A 20,720-nucleotide genomic window follows, 5' to 3' on the forward strand; every position below is an offset into this window, starting at 1 on the left:
TCTGGGTACGAGGCCTGCAGTGATGAATAACACACACGGACAAGTTCTGTTCTCATGGCTTAATCGGAAAATCCTCAGGCGAACGAGCCTGTTTTGGACTGAACACAGCAATGCACATTGTAGTGTGGGAGCGTGACTCCCGGTGTGGGGGACTGTGAGCTGGGGGACTCGGGGAGGGCCTCTCTGAGTATGTAACATTTGAATTGAGACCTCAGGGATGAGAAGGAGTGAGCCAGCCCTGCGAGATCTGGGTAATGATGTTCCAAGCAGAGGGCAAGGCAGGTGCAAAGGCCCTGAGGTAGGAAGGAGCTTGGTGGTATTCAAAGAATAGAACGGCCAGTGTGGCTGGAGCAGAGAGGAGGAGGAGGAACACGGCATGAAGGGAGGCTGCAGAGGTGGGCAGGGGCTGGTCAGGTAGGCCGCATGGACCACAGAGGGCATCTGAGTTTTACTGAAGACTGAGTGCGAGACAGCCCCTGCAACAGAGAATTTCCTCTCCAAGGGTCAGTCATGCCAGCTTGAGAAGCCTTGGCCTCCTACGCCAGCCTCACTTGTGGTGTATGAGGCCTCCCTCTGTCAGGGGCTCCTGATCCCACCCAAAGGAGGACAGATTCATACGTTCAAGGTAGAATCACCCACATTTGCTGATTTGTAATGTTTTTTCTCTATTTTGCATTTTTTTTTTTTCCAATTATGAATGATTGGGTCCATAAAAAGGACACGCCGTATATTGTAATGTCACTGTAGACGTGTATTCATGTCTAAGGGCTGCTCCATGTGGTGGTTCTTCCACACGTTCTAGACCCTTCTGTGTCTCCAGTCATCTTCCTTGTTCCTTTCTCTTTCCTGTAGCAGTCCCAGGACCCGCCTGCTCAGAAGGGCCCCACGCTCACCACCAAGGTCCGGCGGACCATGAGCAGCCGTGTGCACGAGGCCGTGAAGGCCATCGCGCTGTGCCACAACGTGACTCCCGTGTACGAGTCCAACGGTGTGACTGACCAGGCCGAGGCCGAGAAGCAGTACGAAGACTCCTGCCGCGTGTACCAGGCGTCCAGCCCAGATGAGGTAAAGCCCAGGTGGAGATGGTCGGATGCACAGAAGAGTCTGTGCCTGTTTTCCACGTGCTGGGGCGTGGGGTTCCCCGAGGGAGCCACCTGTCCGCAGACACGAGCCGGGGGGGACTGGGCTGCTAGGGAAACACATTTTCGGATGCGTGCAGGACTTGCTTCCCTCTAGAACAAATATTCTTGGACTCCAGATATAGCCCAAATAAGCAAAGAGAAAGAGGTTTGGTTCGTGACTCAGGTGGCCAGCGTGTGGGCACAAGGCCTCACTTAAGTGGCGCCTTCCCTTTGCTAAAAAACTCCTGCACTCTGAAGCTAGAGCCCGTGTATTGTACTTACTCATTTAACACACGCAGTTCAGTGTTTCTTTCTCGTGTATTCACAGAGTTCTGCAACTGTTAGGACAATCAATTGAGAACATTTTCACCACCTAAAATGAAGTACCCCATTCCGTGTCCTCCTGGACTCCTGCCCTCCCCCCAGCCCTGGCAGCCCCCAGCCCTGCTGTCTCTCTAGACCTGCCTATTCTGGACACTTATTCTGTACTGGACATTATTCTGTACAGTATGTGACCTTTGTGTCTGGCTGTTTTCACTTAGCCTTGGTTTTCCAGATTCATCCATGCAGTGGTGTGTATCAGTCCCTTAGGCCTTTTCATGGGTGACTGATGGCCCATGGCATGGGTAATACTACATTTTGTTTATCCGTTCATCAGTTGGTGAACATTTGGAGTGTTCCTTTTTTTCTTTCCTTCTTTTGCTGTTATGGATAATGCTGTTGGGATCTTTTGTGCACAAGTTTTTGGGTGGACGTACATCTTCATGGAGTAGAACTGCTGGGTCCCACGTGAGCACCACGTTTGAGCTTCCCGAAACTACCATGCCACTCCCTAAAGTGGCTGTGTCATTTTACAGCCCGAGCCATGATGCATGTAAGGGTTCCAGTTTCCCTTCTCCTTTGCCAACAGGGTCCTTGTCAGTCCTTTGGATTCTGGCCATTCTAGTGAGTGTGAAGTGGGACCTCCCTTGTTGGTTTTCATCTGCATTTTCCTTGAAGGCTTCCGTGCTCAGCGTCTTTCCATGTGCTCACTGGCTACTTGTGTATCTTCTTCTCTCCAGTATCCTCTGCCCCCTTTTAAATATGTGTCTTTTTGTTGCTGAGTTGAAAGAGTTTTTTTTAATACATTTCAGATCAAAAGTCTCTTATGGGATACATGCTTTGCAAGTATTTTCTCCTACTAGGAAGGCTGTCTTTTTAAATTTCACAATGATGTCCTTTGAAACCCTAAAGTGTTTAGTTTTTTTTTAGTTTTTTTTTTTTTAAAGATTTTATTTATTTATTTGACAGACAGAGATCACAAGTAGGCAGAGAGGCAGGCAGAGAGAGAGGAGGAAGCAGGCTCCCCGCTGAGCAGAGAGCCCGATGGGGGGCTTGATGTGGGGCTCGATCCCAGGATACTGGGATCATGACCTGAGCCAAAGGCAGAGGCTTCAACCCACTGAGCCACCCAGGCACCCCAAGTGTTTAGTTTTAATCAAGTCCAATAAGCCACGTACTTCCAGGTTGTTGTTTCTGTGTAACACATTCTCTGGCTAGAACCAGGACTCATTTGATTCCATGTTCAAGAACCAAGGGTCTCTTAGCATGATGGTTCTTTACGGTTTTTTGTAACAGGCCCCTGATTGCTCTCCCTCCCGGGGTCTCGGGGCATCATGTGATGGGAGCGCCCTCTTCATGAAAATAGGATCTTCTTTGTCTTCCTGACTTCAGTGTGATTCAGACTCAGGGATAGTTCACCAAGCGGGTAACTTTCTGGTCTTTTTACCTTCTCCTCCTTCCCTTCCAGAAAACTTGTATTCTGATTATGAAAGCCATTACTTTTCAGTGTAGAACATTTGGACATTTCAGACAACCATAAAGAAGAACCTGGATCAGTTGCAGTCTCATTCTTGAAAGATGACAGTGGGCCCCTTTCCTTGAGCCTTTGGTGCCCATCAGATCCCGTTTGAAGTGCTTTCTGTGTAGAATCTCATCTTAATGTTTCTAGCAATGAAGGGGCCCCATTATGACCCCATTTTCAGAAGAGAAAAGTCAAAGAGGTTAAATATTTAGCCTAAAGTCACCTGGATTTTTTTTTTTTAACTTTTTGTCTTGGAAATAATTTCAGACTTAGATGTTGTAAAATTAGTACCAAGCATTACCCAGCACCAAATCGTCACTCTGATTCCTCAAATGTTACATATTTTCTACCCATGCTTTATCATTCCTCACCTTAGAAGAGTTAGCTGTGGACATGATCTTCTTTTACTTGTAAGTATTTTATTTTTTTCCCTAAAAGACAAGACATTTATCAGAAACAGGAAATTAACATTGATACAGTACTGCTCTCTATCCTGCGATGTCATCAGTTGTCCCACTGACAACTTATTTCAAACACACACACACACACACACACACACACACACACACACACACACACACGACTATTTCTCCCCCCAGATCAGAGTCCAACCCAGGAACGCATGCTATCTTCAGTTGTCACACCTTTTCTCTCTCTCTCTCTCTTTTTTATTTTTTTTAAGATTTTGTTTATTTATTAGGGAGCACGAATCAGGGGAGGGGCAGAAGGAGAAGCAGACTCCTTCTGAGCAGGGAGCCTGACTTGGGGCTCGATTCCAGGACCCTGAGATCATGAGCTGGGCTGAAGGCAAACGCCTAACCGACTGAGCCACCCAGGCACCCCTCATACCTCTTGTCTCTTAAGGTGGAATGGTTCCTCAGGTTTCCTTGACTTTCGTGGCCCCACACTTTCAAAGATAAAGGCTGTTGTAGAACGTCCCTAAGTTTTGGTTTGATGACATTTTGTCGTCAAAATTTAGTGAGGACTCAGTTTATTGCAAATTTGGCTCTGTCCTCAGTACGTGTTATAGGGAGACCTGCTGTTGGGGTGTCCTGCTCTTCAAGATACTAACTTGGTCACGTGGATCAGGTGGTGTCCCCAGGTTTCTTCATGGTAAAGTTGCCGTTCTCTCTTGCTAATTACTCTTATGATAAAGCCCCTGACTGACAGGGCCAGGGTTCGAACCCAGGGAATGTGTTGTCACAACCCAAACTCTTAGTCATTTTACTTAGTTATTTTTCAGAAACCACTAAGACCTTTTTTCCCCCTAAGATTTTATTTATTTATTTATTTATTTATTTAGAGCAAATGTGGGGAGGGGCAGAGGGAGAAAGAGAATCCCAAGCAGACTCCACACAGAGCCTGGTGTGGGCTGGATCTCATGACTATGAGACTGTGACCTGAACCAAAATCAAGAGTAGGACACTTCACTGACGGAGCCACCCAGGCGCCCACCACTAAGAACTTTTTGACATGTGGTCCTCCGATATCTTTTCATATATTTTTTTCCTAAAGAAACAGGAATTTTTAACAAAGTTTTGTATTCTCCGTTTTAAACTGGATACTTCCATCATGCCTCCTTGCCATATTTTTTTGGATATCCTTGAAAGAAAGCTTTTTATAATTACTGTTTACGTACACACGCTAATGTCTTTAACCCTTCTCCTCTTGTGGGAACTTGGGTTATCTCTCATGTTTAGCCTAACATTTATACACATTTTCTGTGAGTATCCTTACACCCGGTATTTCTAGAAATGGTGTGACTGGGCTTATTAATTCAGCAGGCATTCTGGAGTGCCTATGATGAATGGGGCACTGGGGTGGGGGGGGGGGTCAGTGTTTCACAAGACGGCAGCTCCTGTCCCCAGGGACGCGGCAGGGGTGAGACCGTTGAGCACGTGAGTCTTGGGATCCCAGCTCCACACCTGGCCGGCGCTCCTCGCTGTACCTCCGTGCCCTGTGACAAGAGGGTTGTCGTGAGCCCTTTAACGGACAGTCAGTCCTGTGGGTCACAGTGAAGGAGTGTTTCTAAGGCTCCTGGTATAAATGAACGGATAATTCCCAGAATTATTTTTATTTTTTTTAAAGTTTTTTTTTTTTTGACAGAGGGGGATCACAAAGGGGGGGGGGGGGGGGGGAAGCAGGCTCCCCGCTAAGCAGAGAGCCCGATGTGGGGCTCGATCCCAGGACCCTGAGATCATGACCTGAGCTAAAGGCAGAGGGTTTAACCCACTGAGTCACCCAGGCATGCCCAGAATTATTTTTAAACTATTTTATTTTTCCACAAATGTTACAGGGGCATCCAGCTATTTTTTGTTGTTCTTATGAAGAAGGGTGGGGGGTTCTCCAGGAAAGAGTGCTGGAAAGGTCTGGACTAATCAGAGAATATTAAGAAGCCAGAGCTGAATGGTGGTTCGGGGAGTACTGTAATGATAACCTTTTCCAAAGTTCAGAAAGGGAAGGACATTTGGACGTGGCTTTCCCTGACCAGTACCTTCTTTATCCTTCTTGGGGGCCCTGGAACGTGGCTCTGAGGAGGCGACTCCTTGTAGTCTGCTTGGTGATTGTGGAATAGCTCAGCTCTGAGCCCAGTCCGTCCATGACCACCAACGTTTCAACCGGGATTTTTAGGGGTGAAAAATGTTGAAACCCTTAGCCAAATTCTGAGATGGGCATTGTGTGCAGAGTGAGAGAAGGGGGAGGGAGGGTGGATGTGGATAATCTGACCCCTTTAATCGGACTTGTGCCGTTGTCACCAAAAGCTTCAGATGGGTCATCATTTCTCCACCAAATTTAGTCTGTTGGCGCTCACTTTTTTTTTTTTTTTTTAAGATTTTATTTATTTATTTGACAGAGATCACAAGTAGGCAGAGAGGCAAGCAGAGAGAGAGAGGAGGAACCAGGCACCCTGCTGAGCAGAGAGCCCGATGCAGGGCTCGATCCCAGGATCCTGGGATCATGACCTGAGCCGAAGGCAGAGGCTTTAACCTACTGAGCCACCCAGGTGGCCCAATGCTCACTTTTCCATTTGGAAATGGGAGACAGTATCCCTAAACGGGAGATGTGTGAAAGGGCCGGATTCTTGGTAGTTATGCACTGGAAACCAGAAGCTGACGGGTGTTTGAAGGGACTTGAATTTGAGCATGTTTCAGACGTTGACGATCTGATCAGCACGGCTACCCGTGAGCTCCTAACACGGGCCATTGATTGACACGCGTATGGGGGTTCTCTAATGCCTGTCCCCCACTCCTGGTTCCCACTGAACTTTAATATATTTGTGTTAGCACTGGGCAGAGTTTTTCCACGAGGGTAAATCTTTCACGGAATGCTTTGTGCTTCTCAGCCCCTGTTCATTAATTGCACTCAGATTCAGCCCTGTCATGTTTTTCTAAGATTTGAATAGTGTTTGGGGGAAAAAGAAAAAGGTATTTTCTTTCGGTCTTTGATGTCATCACACAGGTCAGTGTTACCGTACTAGTATCTCCCCCCCCCCCAACAAATTGATTTATTACTGCGTAGTTATTTCATGTTTATGACAGAATATGTGAAAATACAGATAAGTAAAAGAAGGAAGAAGCAAACCGTAATCCGGCTAACTAAAGATATGACCACTGTTAATACTTTACCGACCTGCCTTCTAAATTGTTTCCAAAGATGTATACTGCAGAATACAATCTGTGTATATGGAAACACTACGTGACAGAAAGGAGGCTACATCGAGTTCCAGCAAAATCTTTCAGAAAGCTGTACTGTTTCTAAATCCCTGTGGGTTTCCACCTAGACTTGGCTGGGTCTAGAATCCTACCTTTGATATTCTGTATCAATAAAACCTTGCCGGTCTAGGCAAGGTCAATGTCTGGAAAACGCATAGAAACCGGCATTCCTTTTACTTCGGGGCTGGCGGAATGATTTCTGCCAGTCAGGGGAGGATTCATTTCCTGTAACAGAAAGCAGGATTTCCTAAATGTGTTCCCTGTGCACATTCTGCTTGGGAAAAAGCCTTGAAGTGGCTTTATTCAGCCATTGATTGCAGCCCGAGGGGCACTGGGCTCTGCTTGCCACCATAGGGTGACGCCCAGGGGAAATGAAATCAGTGTAATCTGGCCAGAGAGAGGTGCTCCAGAGTGCTCAGCCCCGAGGGCAAACCATCTCTTCCTGGATGTTCAGCAGCATTGGAAGTGGGGCCCGGGCCTGCGGGCAAGGGAGGAGGGCTCCGAGGTGGTGTGACGCATGTTTAATGTATTTGTTTCTTGGTGTGAATGGTCAAGGAGGCGCTCACCTAAGAGCAGGTTGAATCAACCCTAGGACTCATTTTTTTTTGTTTTTTCCAGGAATTCGTTCGTATTGAAAACTTTTTTAGGCATCTAAAAATCCCAAGTACTACTGTGCTCATTACAGGAAAAGTAAAATTGTAGATACGAGAAAAAAGTAGATGAGCATTAATTTTATCCCCTACCTAGAGATTACAGTTTATACTCTGCTATAGATTTGCCCCAGGTGTCTGCTCCTATATGTAGAAATGTAATTGCATGTTTCCGTAGTACAGCATCCTGCTGTAGCACAGGGAAGGAAGGAGCGTGGAGTGAGTTCACTAACACCCTTTAGCAAGTCTCCGATATCCTATTCCTGTAGGATTTCTGTGTGCATGAGTGTGTGTGTGTGTGTGTGTGTGTGTGTGTGTGTGTGTTCGTCTGTATGTAGGCATGCGTGTATGTGTGTGTGCACGTGTGTACCCTATGAGCACCTGCCACGTGTGGACTTGTGATGTGTATATGATGGAAAGTTTCTTGATGCCTTGGCCATGCCTTGGATGGATCACTAATTTCAGAGCAATTAATGACAAGTTCTAGGTCATGTCTAGGATGTTCTTCGAGGCTGCCCCTGCTGGCAGCATAGGGTGAAATACGTGTCTCCTCCTTACGCAGAGCCCTTCACTCTTGCCCGCTCTGCAAGAGACCTCCTCCCTCCCTCTGAGACACCCATTGTGATGGGTATCTGAGTATCCTTGCAGAAATAATTCTTTGCATGGATTAGAATTTTTCTCGTCCCTTCATTATTAACATATTTTAAAATAGAAGTGCAGTTGTAAAGTATAGACTCGGTTGTGTACCTTTGCTTTCAGCGTGTCAGTGCCTGGAGTGTCACCAAGTGGTGACGTGCACAGAGGCCTGAGTTTTACTAAAATATTGGGGTACTGTGTGTTCTTGTAGTGTCTCAGGGGCATTTCAGGACCCTCCTGTCCACTTTCATGGCAGGTAAGGGCAACACACTGGCTTCTTGTCTCCCCCAGGCCAGTGGTCAGCTGTGTTTAACTGCCACATGCTGACTTTTTATTTTACTGCTTAATTTTTTTTAATTTAAAAAATATTTATTTTGGGGGGGCCTGGGTAGCTCAGTGGGTTAAGCCTCTGCCTTTGGCTCACGTCGTGATCTCAGGGTCCTGGGATAGAGCCCCACATCAGGCTCTCTGCTTGGCGGGCAGCCTGCTTCCCCCCCTCTCTCTGCCTGCCTCTCTGCCTACTTGTGATCTCTCTCTCTGTCAAATAAAAAAAATAAAAAATCTTAAAAAAAAAAGTTTATTTTATGTCCTTTCATTTTAGTCCAGTTAACACACAGTGTAATATTCATTTCAGGTGTACAACCTGATGATTCCATCCATCACCCGGTGCCCCTGACAAGGGCCCTCCTTCATCCCACCACCTGTTTCCCCCATCCCTCCGCCCTGCACCTCCCCCGCCCCTCCGGTGACCATCAGTGTGTTCTCTACAGTTAAGAGTCTCTTTCTTGGCTTGTTTCTCTTTTTTTTCCCCCTTGCTCATTTGTTTGTTTGTTTGTTTTTTAAATTCTACACATGAGTGAAATTGTATGGTATTTGTCTTTCTCTGACTGACTTCTTTCACTTAGCGTTAAACCCTCTCGTTCCCTTCATGTCACTGCTCATGGCAAATGGCGTTCTTCCTTATGACTGGGTGATACTCCATTGCGTATGTGGATCTGTTTATCGCCTCTTTATCCATTCCTTTATCGACGGGCGCTTGGGCTGCTTCCATAATTCGGCTATAGTAAATACGGCTGCATGTATCCCTTCGTTGTTTTGTTTTTTGGGTAAATACCCAGTAGTGTGGTTACTGGTTCATAGGGTAGTTCTGTTTTTAACTTTTTATTTTACGTATTTAGAACATTTTTTACTTAAATTCAATATAGTTAATGTATAATATATTATTAGTTTCAGAGGGAGAATTTAGTGATTTATCAGTCTCATGTGATACCCAGCGCTCATTCCATCATGTGCCTCCTTCATGCCCATTCCCCAGTGACCCCATCCCCCTCCCCACCTCCCCTCCAGCCACTCTCAGTTTGTTTCCTAGAGTTAAGAGTCTCTTATGGTTTGTCTCCCTGTTGTCATCTTATTTTTTTTTTCCTTTCTTTCCCCTATGCTCATCTGTTTTACTTCTTAAATTCCACATATGAATGAAATCATAGGACATTTGTCTTCCTCTGACTTACTTCACTTAACATAATACTCTCTTGTTACTATTTTTATTTATTTTTTAAAGATTTTATTTATTTATTTGACAGGACAGAGAGAGAGAGAGCAAGTGAGCACAAGCAGGGGAGCAGCAGAGGGAGAGGGAGCAGCAGAGGGAGAGGGAGAAGCAGGCTCCCTGCCGAGCAAGGAGCTGGACTCGGGCCTCAATCTCAGGACCCCGGGATCATGACCTGAGCTGAAGGCAGACACTCAACTGACCGAGCCACCCAGGCACTCCATTTTTATTTTTTTTTTAAAGCAATCTCTGTGCCCAGCGTAGGACTCAGACTCCAAGATCCAAGATCCAGAGTTGCATGCTTTACCGACTGAGCCAACCAGGCACTCCCTTTTTTAACTTTTTGAGCAGCCGTCGCGCTGTTTTCCGCAGGGGCTGCGCCAGTCTGAATTCCCACCAACAGTGCCAGATGGTTCCTTAGTGGAGTGACTTTAGGCAAATCGTCGGTGAGCGGACGGTTGTAGGAAGTGGCCACTTGCTGAATACTTGCTCTCCGGGCAGGCGCTGTGCCCTGGGCAGCCCTTGCAACCCAGTTACTACAATCATGTCTGTTTTGCCAAGGAGGTGTAGGTTGGCTCCGGGGTGTCCCCAAGGCCATGTGGCTGGCAGGATTAAAACGAGGCAGCCCACGTCCTGGGGCTGGCCGTGGGACGCTGCGGTACTGCTTCTCCACCCATGGGATGAGGGCTTGAACGTGCTTTGTCACTCATGAGGGACTCAGTGCTGTGTACCTGTGTTGGGAGCTCAGGGCTAATACTGGGTGACCTTCCCAGTGTCTGGTTATTCTTGCCCTTTCTGAGCTGGCGTTCAGGGTCTCTTTGCCTCCCAGGCTCAGTGAAGTATGTTTTTTGGTCCCTTCCCTTTCTCATTTTGGGCAGCTTCCATGCTTGGTGCTAAGAAACCTTCTAGCAGACCCCAGAATCCTTCCCACTGAGTGTCTTGTCTTCACCACTCATTTCTCCAGGATCCTATCCTTGGAAAGGAAAACCGACAACGGTGCGTTTCTCCCCTGGTATCCAGTAACCTTGAAACAGCCCCCTGACAGATGTACGAGAGAGAAGCAAAGAGCTGTGTGCATAGGTCTTTCCCCAGTGACTTAGTGGCAGGAGGGCGTTCCTGTGTCCAGGTCACTGTGCTGGGAGATAGAAAAGTATAGTGAAGATAAAGTTCACTTAGAAGCAGATTTTATTTTTAGTTGTCCCCCTAATTATAAGAGTAACATAAGCACGTTATAGAAAAAGGAAGCAGGGGTGCCTGGGTGGCCCCATCTGTTAAGCATCCGACTCTTGGTTTAAGCTCAGGTTCTGATCTCAAGGTTCTGAGATCAAGCCCCGAGTTGGGCTCTGCATGCGGTCCGGAGTCTGCTTCAGGTTCTCTCCCTCTGCCCTTCCCCACCACACTTGCAAGCTCTCTGTCAAATAAATCTTAAAAAAAAAAAAAAAAAAAGAAATAGAAAAAATGAACTATTAGAGAAAAAAACATTTGGTATTTTCCCTTCCCATCTCTCTTCTGTGCATAGAATTTAAATGTTTGGTGTTGTTCCACATTCCATCTTGATTTGTCCCCTTGGTGATATATTGTCTCATCCCCGCCCTGGAGTGTCTATGGCAGGATGTTTAGTGGCTACACTCTTTTCTGCTGCTCACATACGCCCCAGATGATTTACTCTGTCCCCCATTTCTGGCTGTCCTGAGGGTTTTTTTCTTTTTTTTTTTTTAATTTTATTTATTTGACAGAGAGAGAGAGATCACAAGTAGGCAGAGAGGCAGGCAGAGAGAGGGGGAAGCAGGCTCACCGCTGAGCAGAGAGCCCTACGCGGGGCTCGATCCCAGGACCCCGAGATCATGACCGGAGCCGAAGGCAGAGGCTCAACCCACTGAGCCACCCAGGTGCCCCTGTCCCGAGTTTTAAGGTCCCGACAGATAGCCGGATGGATTCAGTCTCTCTGCACGTCCCCGAGTGTGTATGTAAAAGGTCCCAGTTGTCTCATTTTGCATTTTCCCAACCCTGTTGCAGAGTGACGCTGAGAACCACTGGGGAGAGGCAAGACCGTGGCTTTGCAGTGGGGCGTGGGACATGGGGGACATGGGAGCATGGGGGTGGTGGGCAAGGTCCCGCAGGTTCAGTCCTTGTGGGGCAGCCTGTGAGATTTTCCCCTGCAGGGCCACGTTCATCCATCAGGGGTGTGTGCCTCCCGCAAATGCCTCCTGGAGTCAGAGGGGAGGACGGGAGGGAGAAGGATTTGAGAGGTGAGTGGGGCTCTGCCCTTGCACTGTGGGCCAGGTCCTCCGCCTGCGCCTGCCGGAGGGTGAGCTCAGAGAACAGAGTCAGGAACTTAAGGAGAAAACCCTCCTCCATCAATGTTATTTATTAACCCCGGGGGGTAAGACTCTTGAATGGAGTTTTGGCTGCTCAGAAGAGAGGGGGCTCTGTGAGCGTGTGAGGGACAGGGGAGGAAACGGTCTAATGAGCTGCGCTTGGTGTTAGCTCCCTCATGGGCGGGAGGTGCGAGAATATTCTGTCCCGTTTCTTATTTGGGCTGGCCAAGAATGGGCTTAAGGGAATAGAAGCTTCTAAAGGGCTAATTTTTTATGGAGATGACGCCATTCTTTTCAGATACGAATTTTCATCTGATTCAGTGATTCAGCTGATCCAGGTACCGGGTCATAGAAACATGGGTCAGGGAGTGGCCTTTTACCCCACAATCTTGCTGGCAGGTTCTTAAGCAAGACCCGTGGTGTTTTATTTGCTCCAGGCTGTGGGGTTTTTGTTTGTTTGTTTTGTTTTGTTTTTTGTTTTTTTTAATATCTGCTGCAATATTTTAAAAATCACTTAATGTTACCCAAGAATCAGCTTTTCTTGAGGAAGATCAGATCTGGAAATGGTGGGCCTAGTTTCTACTAGGCAGTGGTTAGCGGGGCTGGGTGGCTGCTGCCTCAGTTTACCCCTGCCCCTGTGGAGCCTGCCCTCCTCCTGTCTGCTGCCTGTCCAACCCCCAGCGGTGCCTTGTTGACTCAGTTTCCTCATTAGGTAAAGACTACCTTAGGTCTCTGGACGTACACATAGTCTTGAAAGGCTGGGTTAGGGAGGACTGGCCCGTCTCTGTGAGCCCGAGTGTTGATCTTCTTGAATGCCCCCAAAGATACCAGATTCCCGCGTGCTCTTAGGATTACTGCGTATCCTGTCCCTGACAAGAATTCAAGGTTCGTTAGCCTGACCTGGCATCTTTCCCAAGCACATATTCCCAGGTACAAAGGGAAAATTATTAAAACTTGTCACAGGTGGTTTATTGCTGACCCACAATGATGAAAAAGCCCTTTCATGGATCCTTCTGGCATGAATTCTTCAGATGGGCATTTTAGGGAGGGGGTGAGCAGCCTGTCCTTTTGATTTCCTGACCCAAACCAGAATACACAGGCGACTCAGGACCCCAGCTCTCCACCCTCCGTCCCTTCTCGGTTTTCATTTGATTGAGTTAATTTATTTGTTCATTCATTCATTCATTCAACCTTAACGGGGTTTCTTTTTCTGCTGCTGCTCTGAGCTCTGGATATTTCTGATCCGAAGCCCCAGAGACCCCACTTCTGGCTGTCAAGGACAGGGAGACTCAAAACTCCCGAAATCTTTTCTGCTTGGGTGATATGGGATGATTCTTTTTTTTTTTTTTTTTTTAAAGATTTTGTTTATTTATTTGACAGACAGAGATCACAAGCAGGCAGAGAGGCAGGCAGAGAGAGAGGAGGAAGCAGGCTCCTTGCTGAGCAGGGAGCCCGATGCGGGGCTCGATCCCAGGACCCTGAGATCATGACCTGAGCCGAAGGCAGCAGCTTAACCCACTGAGCCACCCAGCGCCCCAGGATGATTCTTTTGAATGGGAGCTCGGACCCACCAGGATGAGAAAGAAGTAGCCTCATTTTATACATCTTGTTTTGGAAAGAAATGCAGTTGTCTCTCCTGACCCCTGAAATGTTTGTACCCTCTGCAATCAAGAAGGGTTGGGGAGCACCCCAGTTCCCAACCGGTTTCTTCTCAGTAGGACCTCAGGGATTTCAAGCTTCAAATTAACTCTGACTTAGGTTAACGTGGGCCAGAGAGTGGAAGGTGAGAATCAGAGACCCCCTCCACGCCACCCCCACCATGGGGCTCATGTCCTAGGGGTGTCAGTCCCCAGGGAAACCTAGGGGAGTTTTGATGAGGAAGTTGGACCCAGGGTGGGGGCCAGCAATCATGGTGGCTGGTTCCTTCACTCCATTGAGAGGTTCGCTGCCAAGCAAAGTGCAGTTAGAAGGTGTTTGCCTACAGGTGTGATTCACCTGTCAGCATTTGTCACTGCTTGTCATTTCAGATTTATAGACCCAACTGTTCCTCCAGTAGGGTCCATTAGGTCCCTGGCATGGGGGCTGGGCTGGCCAAGGCCAGAACTGTCTTACCGTCTAAGAAGCCCCATCCAGGTCTGGAGTTCCACATTCTTTCTCGATTGTGGAGCAGGCTCTGGGGGAGTTACTGTATTTCCTTGAAACCCAGCAACACCAACTTTTCACATCTTTTCAGAACAATGAAACAGGTTTTTAAGGGGTGAAGTCACAGCAGCTTGAAAACGAGACTGGAAAAACCCCTTTCGCTAACAGTCGTGGTCGAAGGCCTCCCGTGAAGAGTTTTTCTTTGTTACAAAATTGGTCTGTAAAGGTGTAAACTTTTTCAGCTCGTGTGTCCTTACGTGTTTGTGATATCTTGTGTTGGGATATGTGTTTCCTTAATTAAAGTTAAAAATAAAAGAAGTGCATGGACTTGACAAAAATGCTGCAGTGGTAACAGAGGGATAAAAAGTAGAAGACAGAAGTCTTGCTCACATGTGTGGCGCCGGATACACATTTTCCGTACAGATGGGATTATTTTGTGTATACCCATGTCCCTTCATTTTAGACTTTAAGGAAGGATTGTTAGCAGATAAGACAGACGCTACTGAAAGTCAGAGTCATTGACTTAAACAAGTTAATGAATGGGTTTCCAAAGGCTGATGTAGGCTCATAGCGAAAAAGACCGAAAACAGTCATTACTTGATTAGCCTGTTCCATGGAGGTGGAGGTCAGTGTGACAGCACCTTCCATTCATGGGAATCCTGGTTGCCTTCTTACGACATCATTCAAACAGGGTGGAGTTTCCCATTCTAGAGCATAAACCTCTTGCTAGCGTAAACCCCGTCCATGTCCACAACAGAAACCTTGTTAGGTATCCGAGCGTAGCCCACTGAAGATGGGTGCGCAGAATGTGTCGAGCTGGAACAGAAACGGAAAAGAAGCCCCTCGGAGCCCCGCACTTGGCTGAGAGGAGGGAGTGGGGGTGGGTGGCAGAGCTGGGCGGGATCCCGGGTTGGATCTCCCCACTGCTTCAGGCAGTAGCAGCCCAGGAGAGCCTCAGGGTCGTGGAAACAGAAAGAACCGTGAAGCTGCAGGTGTCCACTTGTGCAGAGTCTCTTGGAGGAGGAAGGGGGGGGCTCAGCACCCCGATGGAGTGGAAGTGTGGACATCTGTGGGTTCCCTAGGACAGTGACTCTTACGGCGTCTGGCCCCCACAGGGACCCTGTGGAATATTGCTCACGGTTACAGAGGACCATATTGGGCACCTGTGTCCCCACTTCTGGTCTTAAAGATAATACATCTGAGAACTGACACCTCCCATGCGCTCCTTTCTCTGTCACCCTCTGTCACTCCCCAGGTCTGCTCTCTCCTAAAACCTGCCTCTGTCTCCTTCCCTAAAGATTAAATCTTCCAGGAACAAAGGGGAAAGGGGTTCCTTTTCTTTTTTAGACCCCCCCTCCCCCCAATGCTCTTGGACTTGGCTCAAAATAACATGGCAGCTTGTTTGGCATTAAAATTGCTAGACTCTTGGATGTGTTTCCTATCACTGCCGTCGCCAGCTGCTGCGAATCTGATGTTTTGAAACAGTCGATGGATTCCAGTGGTGTAGGTGAGAGGTTGGAGCCGGGGCTCACCCACCTGTGATCAGGGTGTCGGCAGGGCATCCTGTGTTGCTCCTGGATGCCCCAGGGTGCCTCTGTGGCCTATCCTTTCCCAGCTCCTAGATGCTGTCCGCATTGCTTGGTTTATGTTCCTTCCCCCGTCTTCAAAACCAACACCCTCTCATCGTCCGGAGCCTCCCTCTGCCCGCAGTTTTCTCCCTGGCCACAGCTGGGAGCGTTCTGCCGCTTGAGGACTCCTGTGATTATGACAATCCGGAATGGTCTCCCAGGGCCCCGTCCCTTGTGTTTGTCTTCCCCGCCAAGCCCGTTTTGCCCTGTAAGGTAACAGACTCCCACGGCTGGGGATTGGGATGTGGGCCTCTTTGGGGCCATTATTCGGCCTGCCGCACACCCTGTGAACTTGCCACTCAGTGGCAGGGCGGGGGACATGGGGGTTGGACTCCTGACTATGGCCAGGCACCCCCTGAGGGTATGCTGATGCGCGAGCCCCTGTGCTCTGCCTGCAGCATGGGGGGAGCTGGGAGCTGGGAGGATGTGTTTCCTTTGGGCTTTTTTACTTGGGTCACTTAGACCCAGGAGGCGATCCTGTGACAGCAGCAACCATCACCGTTGCTGGCCGGGAGCAGGCCGCCACGCTTGCCTCTGAGTCTGTTTCTGCGCCCGTCAGGTGGAGTCGGTCCTTCTCAGCTCAGCGGGCTGGTGAGGGGCCGGCTGACCCTGGGTGTGGACCCTGCCCCTTGGGTGCACCGTGGGCTTGTCACGCTTACTTGTGTCTCCTTCCCGGGCAATGGCAGGAAGGGCCAGCGGGGTTGCATGCGCTGCTGTCCCATCCCTCCCCATCTCCCCTCTCTGTCCCCACCATTGCGTTCCTTTTCTGCTATTACTTCCTTCTCTTCCTGGACACTCAGCCAGATTCATCTGTGGACGGGGTTTTATTTTCTTCCCCAGCTTTTAAAACAGGTGCATTAATTGCATCTAAAAGGAAATCTCAGGGACAGGTCCAGATCTCTGGTTTTTCTTGAGAAGCTGGAAGCTCTGGCTCTTCCTGGGCTGCGTTCCCTTGGGGCAGTGTCCTTCTTCAGTGTGATGGGGGTCACCACCCCTGTGGATGTGATGCGGGTCCTGTTGCCCCCACCCCCCACCCCCGGCAGTCCTCTTCACTCCCTTGCACGACCAATTTGGCCCCCGTTTTGGAGTTCGCAAGCCCCCTGCCTTTGACCAAAGTGAAGCAAGCCTCACTGAGGTTACTAGAAGCTTCCAGGTGGCAATAGAAGCCTTGCCTCTGGGAAGTGCCATGTGTGGTAGGCGGGCTTGGGCGCCAGGTAAACCGAGGACCTACATGGCCTGGCCACGCCGCCGCCCGCCAGCATCACCTTGTGCAGCTGAATTAGTGACCTTCCTCACCTGCGTAGACCAGTGATCTCCCCGTTGGCAGTACTGCCTTCTGGGCTGGGGGCCTGGGGGCTGTGTTGTGGGCTGTTTAGCAGCCCTTTGCGGGGTAGGAACCAGGACGTGTGAGGGGCACACACCCCTTTCTCCAGTTGTGACGACCAGAACTGTCCCCACACGTTGCTCTGGGTCCCCTAGGGGGCAGAGCTGCCTGGTGGAGACCCACTGTGGACACCTGCCTGTTTGGGTGTTGGAGAAGCTTACAGCAGAGTGTGAATGAGGGGCTCTCCCTCCCCCCACCTGCACTGCTCCCTCCTTTCCGGCTATTGCTGTGGGCTCAGTGCGAATCCTCCAGAAGGGGGCACTCTTGACCCTGTGTGCTCTCCTGGGAGCGTGTAGCCCTCTCTGGGGCCTGGGGGAGAAGGTGAGCCTTACTGTGTGGAGGGCGGCTGGGCGAGTGGCAGTGCTTGCCAGCCCAGAGGGACCGATGCTGTCTCCACCGGCAGACCCAGCCTTCCCTGGGGACACAGTGACAGCTGGTGCTTTGCCGATCGTGGCACCCCTCCCGCCTTGGTGTTCGTTTGCTTGACCTCTGAACTGGGACCCTTGGCGGTGTATCTGACCTTCGACCCTGTGTCCCGTTTAGGTGGCCCTGGTCCAGTGGACCGAAAGTGTGGGCTTAACCCTGGTGGGCCGAGACCAGTCGTCCATGCAGCTGAGGACCCCTGGCGACCAGATCCTGAACTTCACCATCTTACAGATCTTCCCTTTCACCTACGAAAGCAAGCGGATGGGCGTCATCGTGAGGGTGAGTTACCCCCATCGGGACTTGGGACTCGAGGTGATTCCAAAACTCAGGTCTCCTGTGTGGGTCCCCGTAGCTCAGCGTTCTTTCTTAACCTTTTCTTACCGTTTTTCTGGCGATGATGTCTGTTGTCCAGACTAACGAGAGAGTAGAATTGCCTGAACGGAAAGAATGTTTTTGGTCCGCTGAAGTAGACAAGACCTCGGATAGTGCATCAGCTTCTGGTTAACCTAGTTCTAGAAGGAAAGGTCTCACGTACGCGGACTGGGCATTCTTGATACAATGCATTCCTCGCTGTGTACGCTTTTGTTTAAACACCTGTCTGCTGAGGTGAAATTCACGTAAGTGAACCATTTTAAAGTGTATAATTCAGTGGCATTTAGTAGATTCAGTATTGTACACCCACCACTTGTTTTTTTTTTTTTCTTTTCTTTTCTCTCTCTCTCTCTTTTTTTTTAGAGCATTCATGTGCCCTGGGAGGGTGGAGTGGAGGGAGAGAGAGAATTTTAAACAGACTCCTCACCCAGCATGGAGCCCAGTGCGGGGCTCGATCTCACGACCCCCCGATCATGACCTGAGCTGAAATCAAGAGTCAGACCCTTAACTAACTGAGCCACCCAGGCGCCCTGCAGCTACCCTTTCTGTCAAGTTTCCAAACATTTTTAATCACCCCAAAAGGAACCCTCATGCCCTTTAAATATAGTGACTCCCCATCCGTCCTTCATTCTAGTCCCTGAAATCACCCGTCTGCTTTTTGTCTCAAGAAGTTAACTGATTCTGGATACTTCCTGTGACTGGAATCCTATGATACGTGACCTTTGGTGTCTGACTTCTTTCATTCAGCCTGATGTTGTGCTGGATCCATCCATGTGGAAGCATGAACCAGAGCTCCATTCCTTTGTGTGTCTGGGTCATCGCTTGTCCGTTGGTTGTTGATAGACATTGGGTTGTTGCATTTTTGGCTGTTGTGGGTCGTGCTGCTGTGAGCACTCGCTTGCAAGGATTTGGATACCTGTTCTCAGTCCTTTTGGGTTGAGACCTAGGAGTGGAATTGCTGGGTCATGCTGGGTCCATCACCTACTTGCTGGATAATTCCATCATTTAACTTTATAAGGAAACTTCAAATGGTTTTCTGTAACACAGCACCATTTTACATTCCTAGCTGATGTGGGAAGGTTCCCATTTCCCCACATCCTCACCAACACTTCTTATTTTCCTTTTTTTTTTTTTTAATTGTAGCCATTGTCGTGGCTGGGAAGTGATATTTCATTGTGGTTATGATTTGTATTGACTTAATGACTGATGATGTTGTGTATCTTTTTGTGTGCTTATTGGCCAGTTTTATATCTTCCATGGAGAAATGTGTATCTAAGGACTTTGCACACCTTTTAATTTGGTTTTCTTTCTGTTGTTCAATTGTAAGAGTTCCTTACATAGTCTGGATATCATCTGGGAGATGATGTGTAACTATTCTCTTTTACTCTGTAGGTTGTCTTTTCATTTTCTTGATAAAATTCCTTTGATTCACAGAAGTCACTAATTTTGACGAAGCCCAGTTTATCTGTTTTTTCTTTTGTTGCCCTTAAGTGTCATATCCAAGAATTTATTGTTAAATCCAAGGTCATGAAAATTTACCCCTGTGTTTTCTTATTTTTTTTAAGATTTTATTTATTTGACAGAGAAATGTACCCCTATATTTAGAAAGAAAATTTATCCCTATATTTAGAAAAAAAATTCACCCCTTTATTTTCTTTCCTTTTTTTTTTTTTTTTTTAAAGATTTTATTTACTTATTTGGCAGAGAGAAAGATCACAAGTAGGTAGAGAGAGAGGGGGAAGCAGGCTCCCTGCTGAGCAGAGAGCCCTATACGGGGCTGATGTGGGGGCTGATGCGGGGCTCGATCCCAGGACCCTGAGATCATGATCTAAGCCAGAGGCAGAGGCTTAACCCACTGAGCCACCCAGATGCCCCATACCCCTTTATTTTCTTTTAGGAGTTTTGTGGTTTTAGCTCTTTAAGTCATTGATGCATTTTGGATATTTTGATGAATTTTGTATATGCCGCGTGAGGTGGGGGTTCAACTTTATTCTTTTTTTTTTTTTTAAAGATTTTATTTATTTGTTTGACAGACAGAGATCACAAGTAGGCAGAGAGGTAGGCAGAGAGAGAAGGGGAAGCAGCTTCCCTGCTGAGCAGAGAGCCCCATGTGGGGCTCAATCCCAGGACCCTGAGATCATGATCTGAGCCGAAAGCAGAGGCTTTAAACCACTGAGCCACCTAGGCGCCCCTCAACTTCATTCTTTTGCTGGTGTGTACGCAGCTGTCCCAGCACCATTTGTTGGAGAGACTCTTCTTTCTCTATTGAGTAGTCTTGGCCCCCCTTGTTGTAATTCAGTATTTTAAATGGTTTTCATTTGTACAATCACAAAAGTTATTGGGAAAAAATTTAGTGATCCTTCAATATCATCATTTTGTCGCATTTATTTTGAATTTTGTTTTTTTATATTTTGAAATTTTTATTGAAATACAGCAGCCCCAGAGAACAGTGCAGACGTTCTAAGTGTGCAGCTCAAGTGTTTTACACGGTTAGGGCACCCATGCGACCGGCATCCAGAGCAAGGATCAGAATCCCAGTCTTCGCTACCCCAGCCACCCCCTGGTGCTCCTTCCTGGTCACCTACATCCCTCTCCCCACAGGGATAGAGCCACTCTCCCAAATTCTACCACTGATTGATCACTTTTTGAGATTTTCTCCTTACATAAAAGAAATCATGCTGTACATTTTCGTGTTTGAGTTCATTTGCTCAAATTTATATTTTGAGATTAATCCCTGTTTTTATAGGTATTGTAGTTTAAATTTTTTTTTTAAAGAAATAAAATATTGTGTATTCAGTGGAAGGCCCATCTGTCCTTCCTAGATGTGCTTCCCTTCCATTCCTGCGGAGGTTCGTAATTTTTAAGGAATTTTAAAATACTGTTATCAGACATGGTTGGGTATAAATAATGCGTGTTATGGTTTTGCGTATTTTTATTCTTC

At 48.0% G+C, this 20,720-nt stretch overlaps 1 protein-coding gene across 2 annotated transcripts in view; it reads left to right on the plus strand.

Moving 5' to 3' along the window:
- Window positions 1–20,720, plus strand: part of LOC111141555 (ATPase phospholipid transporting 9A (putative)) — a 127,513-nt gene that overhangs the window by 81,795 nt on the left and 24,998 nt on the right. For both annotated transcript variants that reach the window (XM_022494182.1, XM_022494181.1), the window contains exons 14-15: window positions 853–1,065; window positions 17,525–17,686. In XM_022494182.1, coding sequence (XP_022349890.1) covers window positions 853–1,065; window positions 17,525–17,686 — 375 coding nt within the window. The remainder of the gene's footprint in view (window positions 1–852; window positions 1,066–17,524; window positions 17,687–20,720) is intronic.

This window comes from Enhydra lutris, unplaced genomic scaffold (assembly GCF_002288905.1).
Source record: "Enhydra lutris kenyoni isolate GAN:26980312 unplaced genomic scaffold, ASM228890v2 scaffoldscaffold6, whole genome shotgun sequence".
Lineage (NCBI taxonomy): Eukaryota > Metazoa > Chordata > Mammalia > Carnivora > Mustelidae > Enhydra > Enhydra lutris.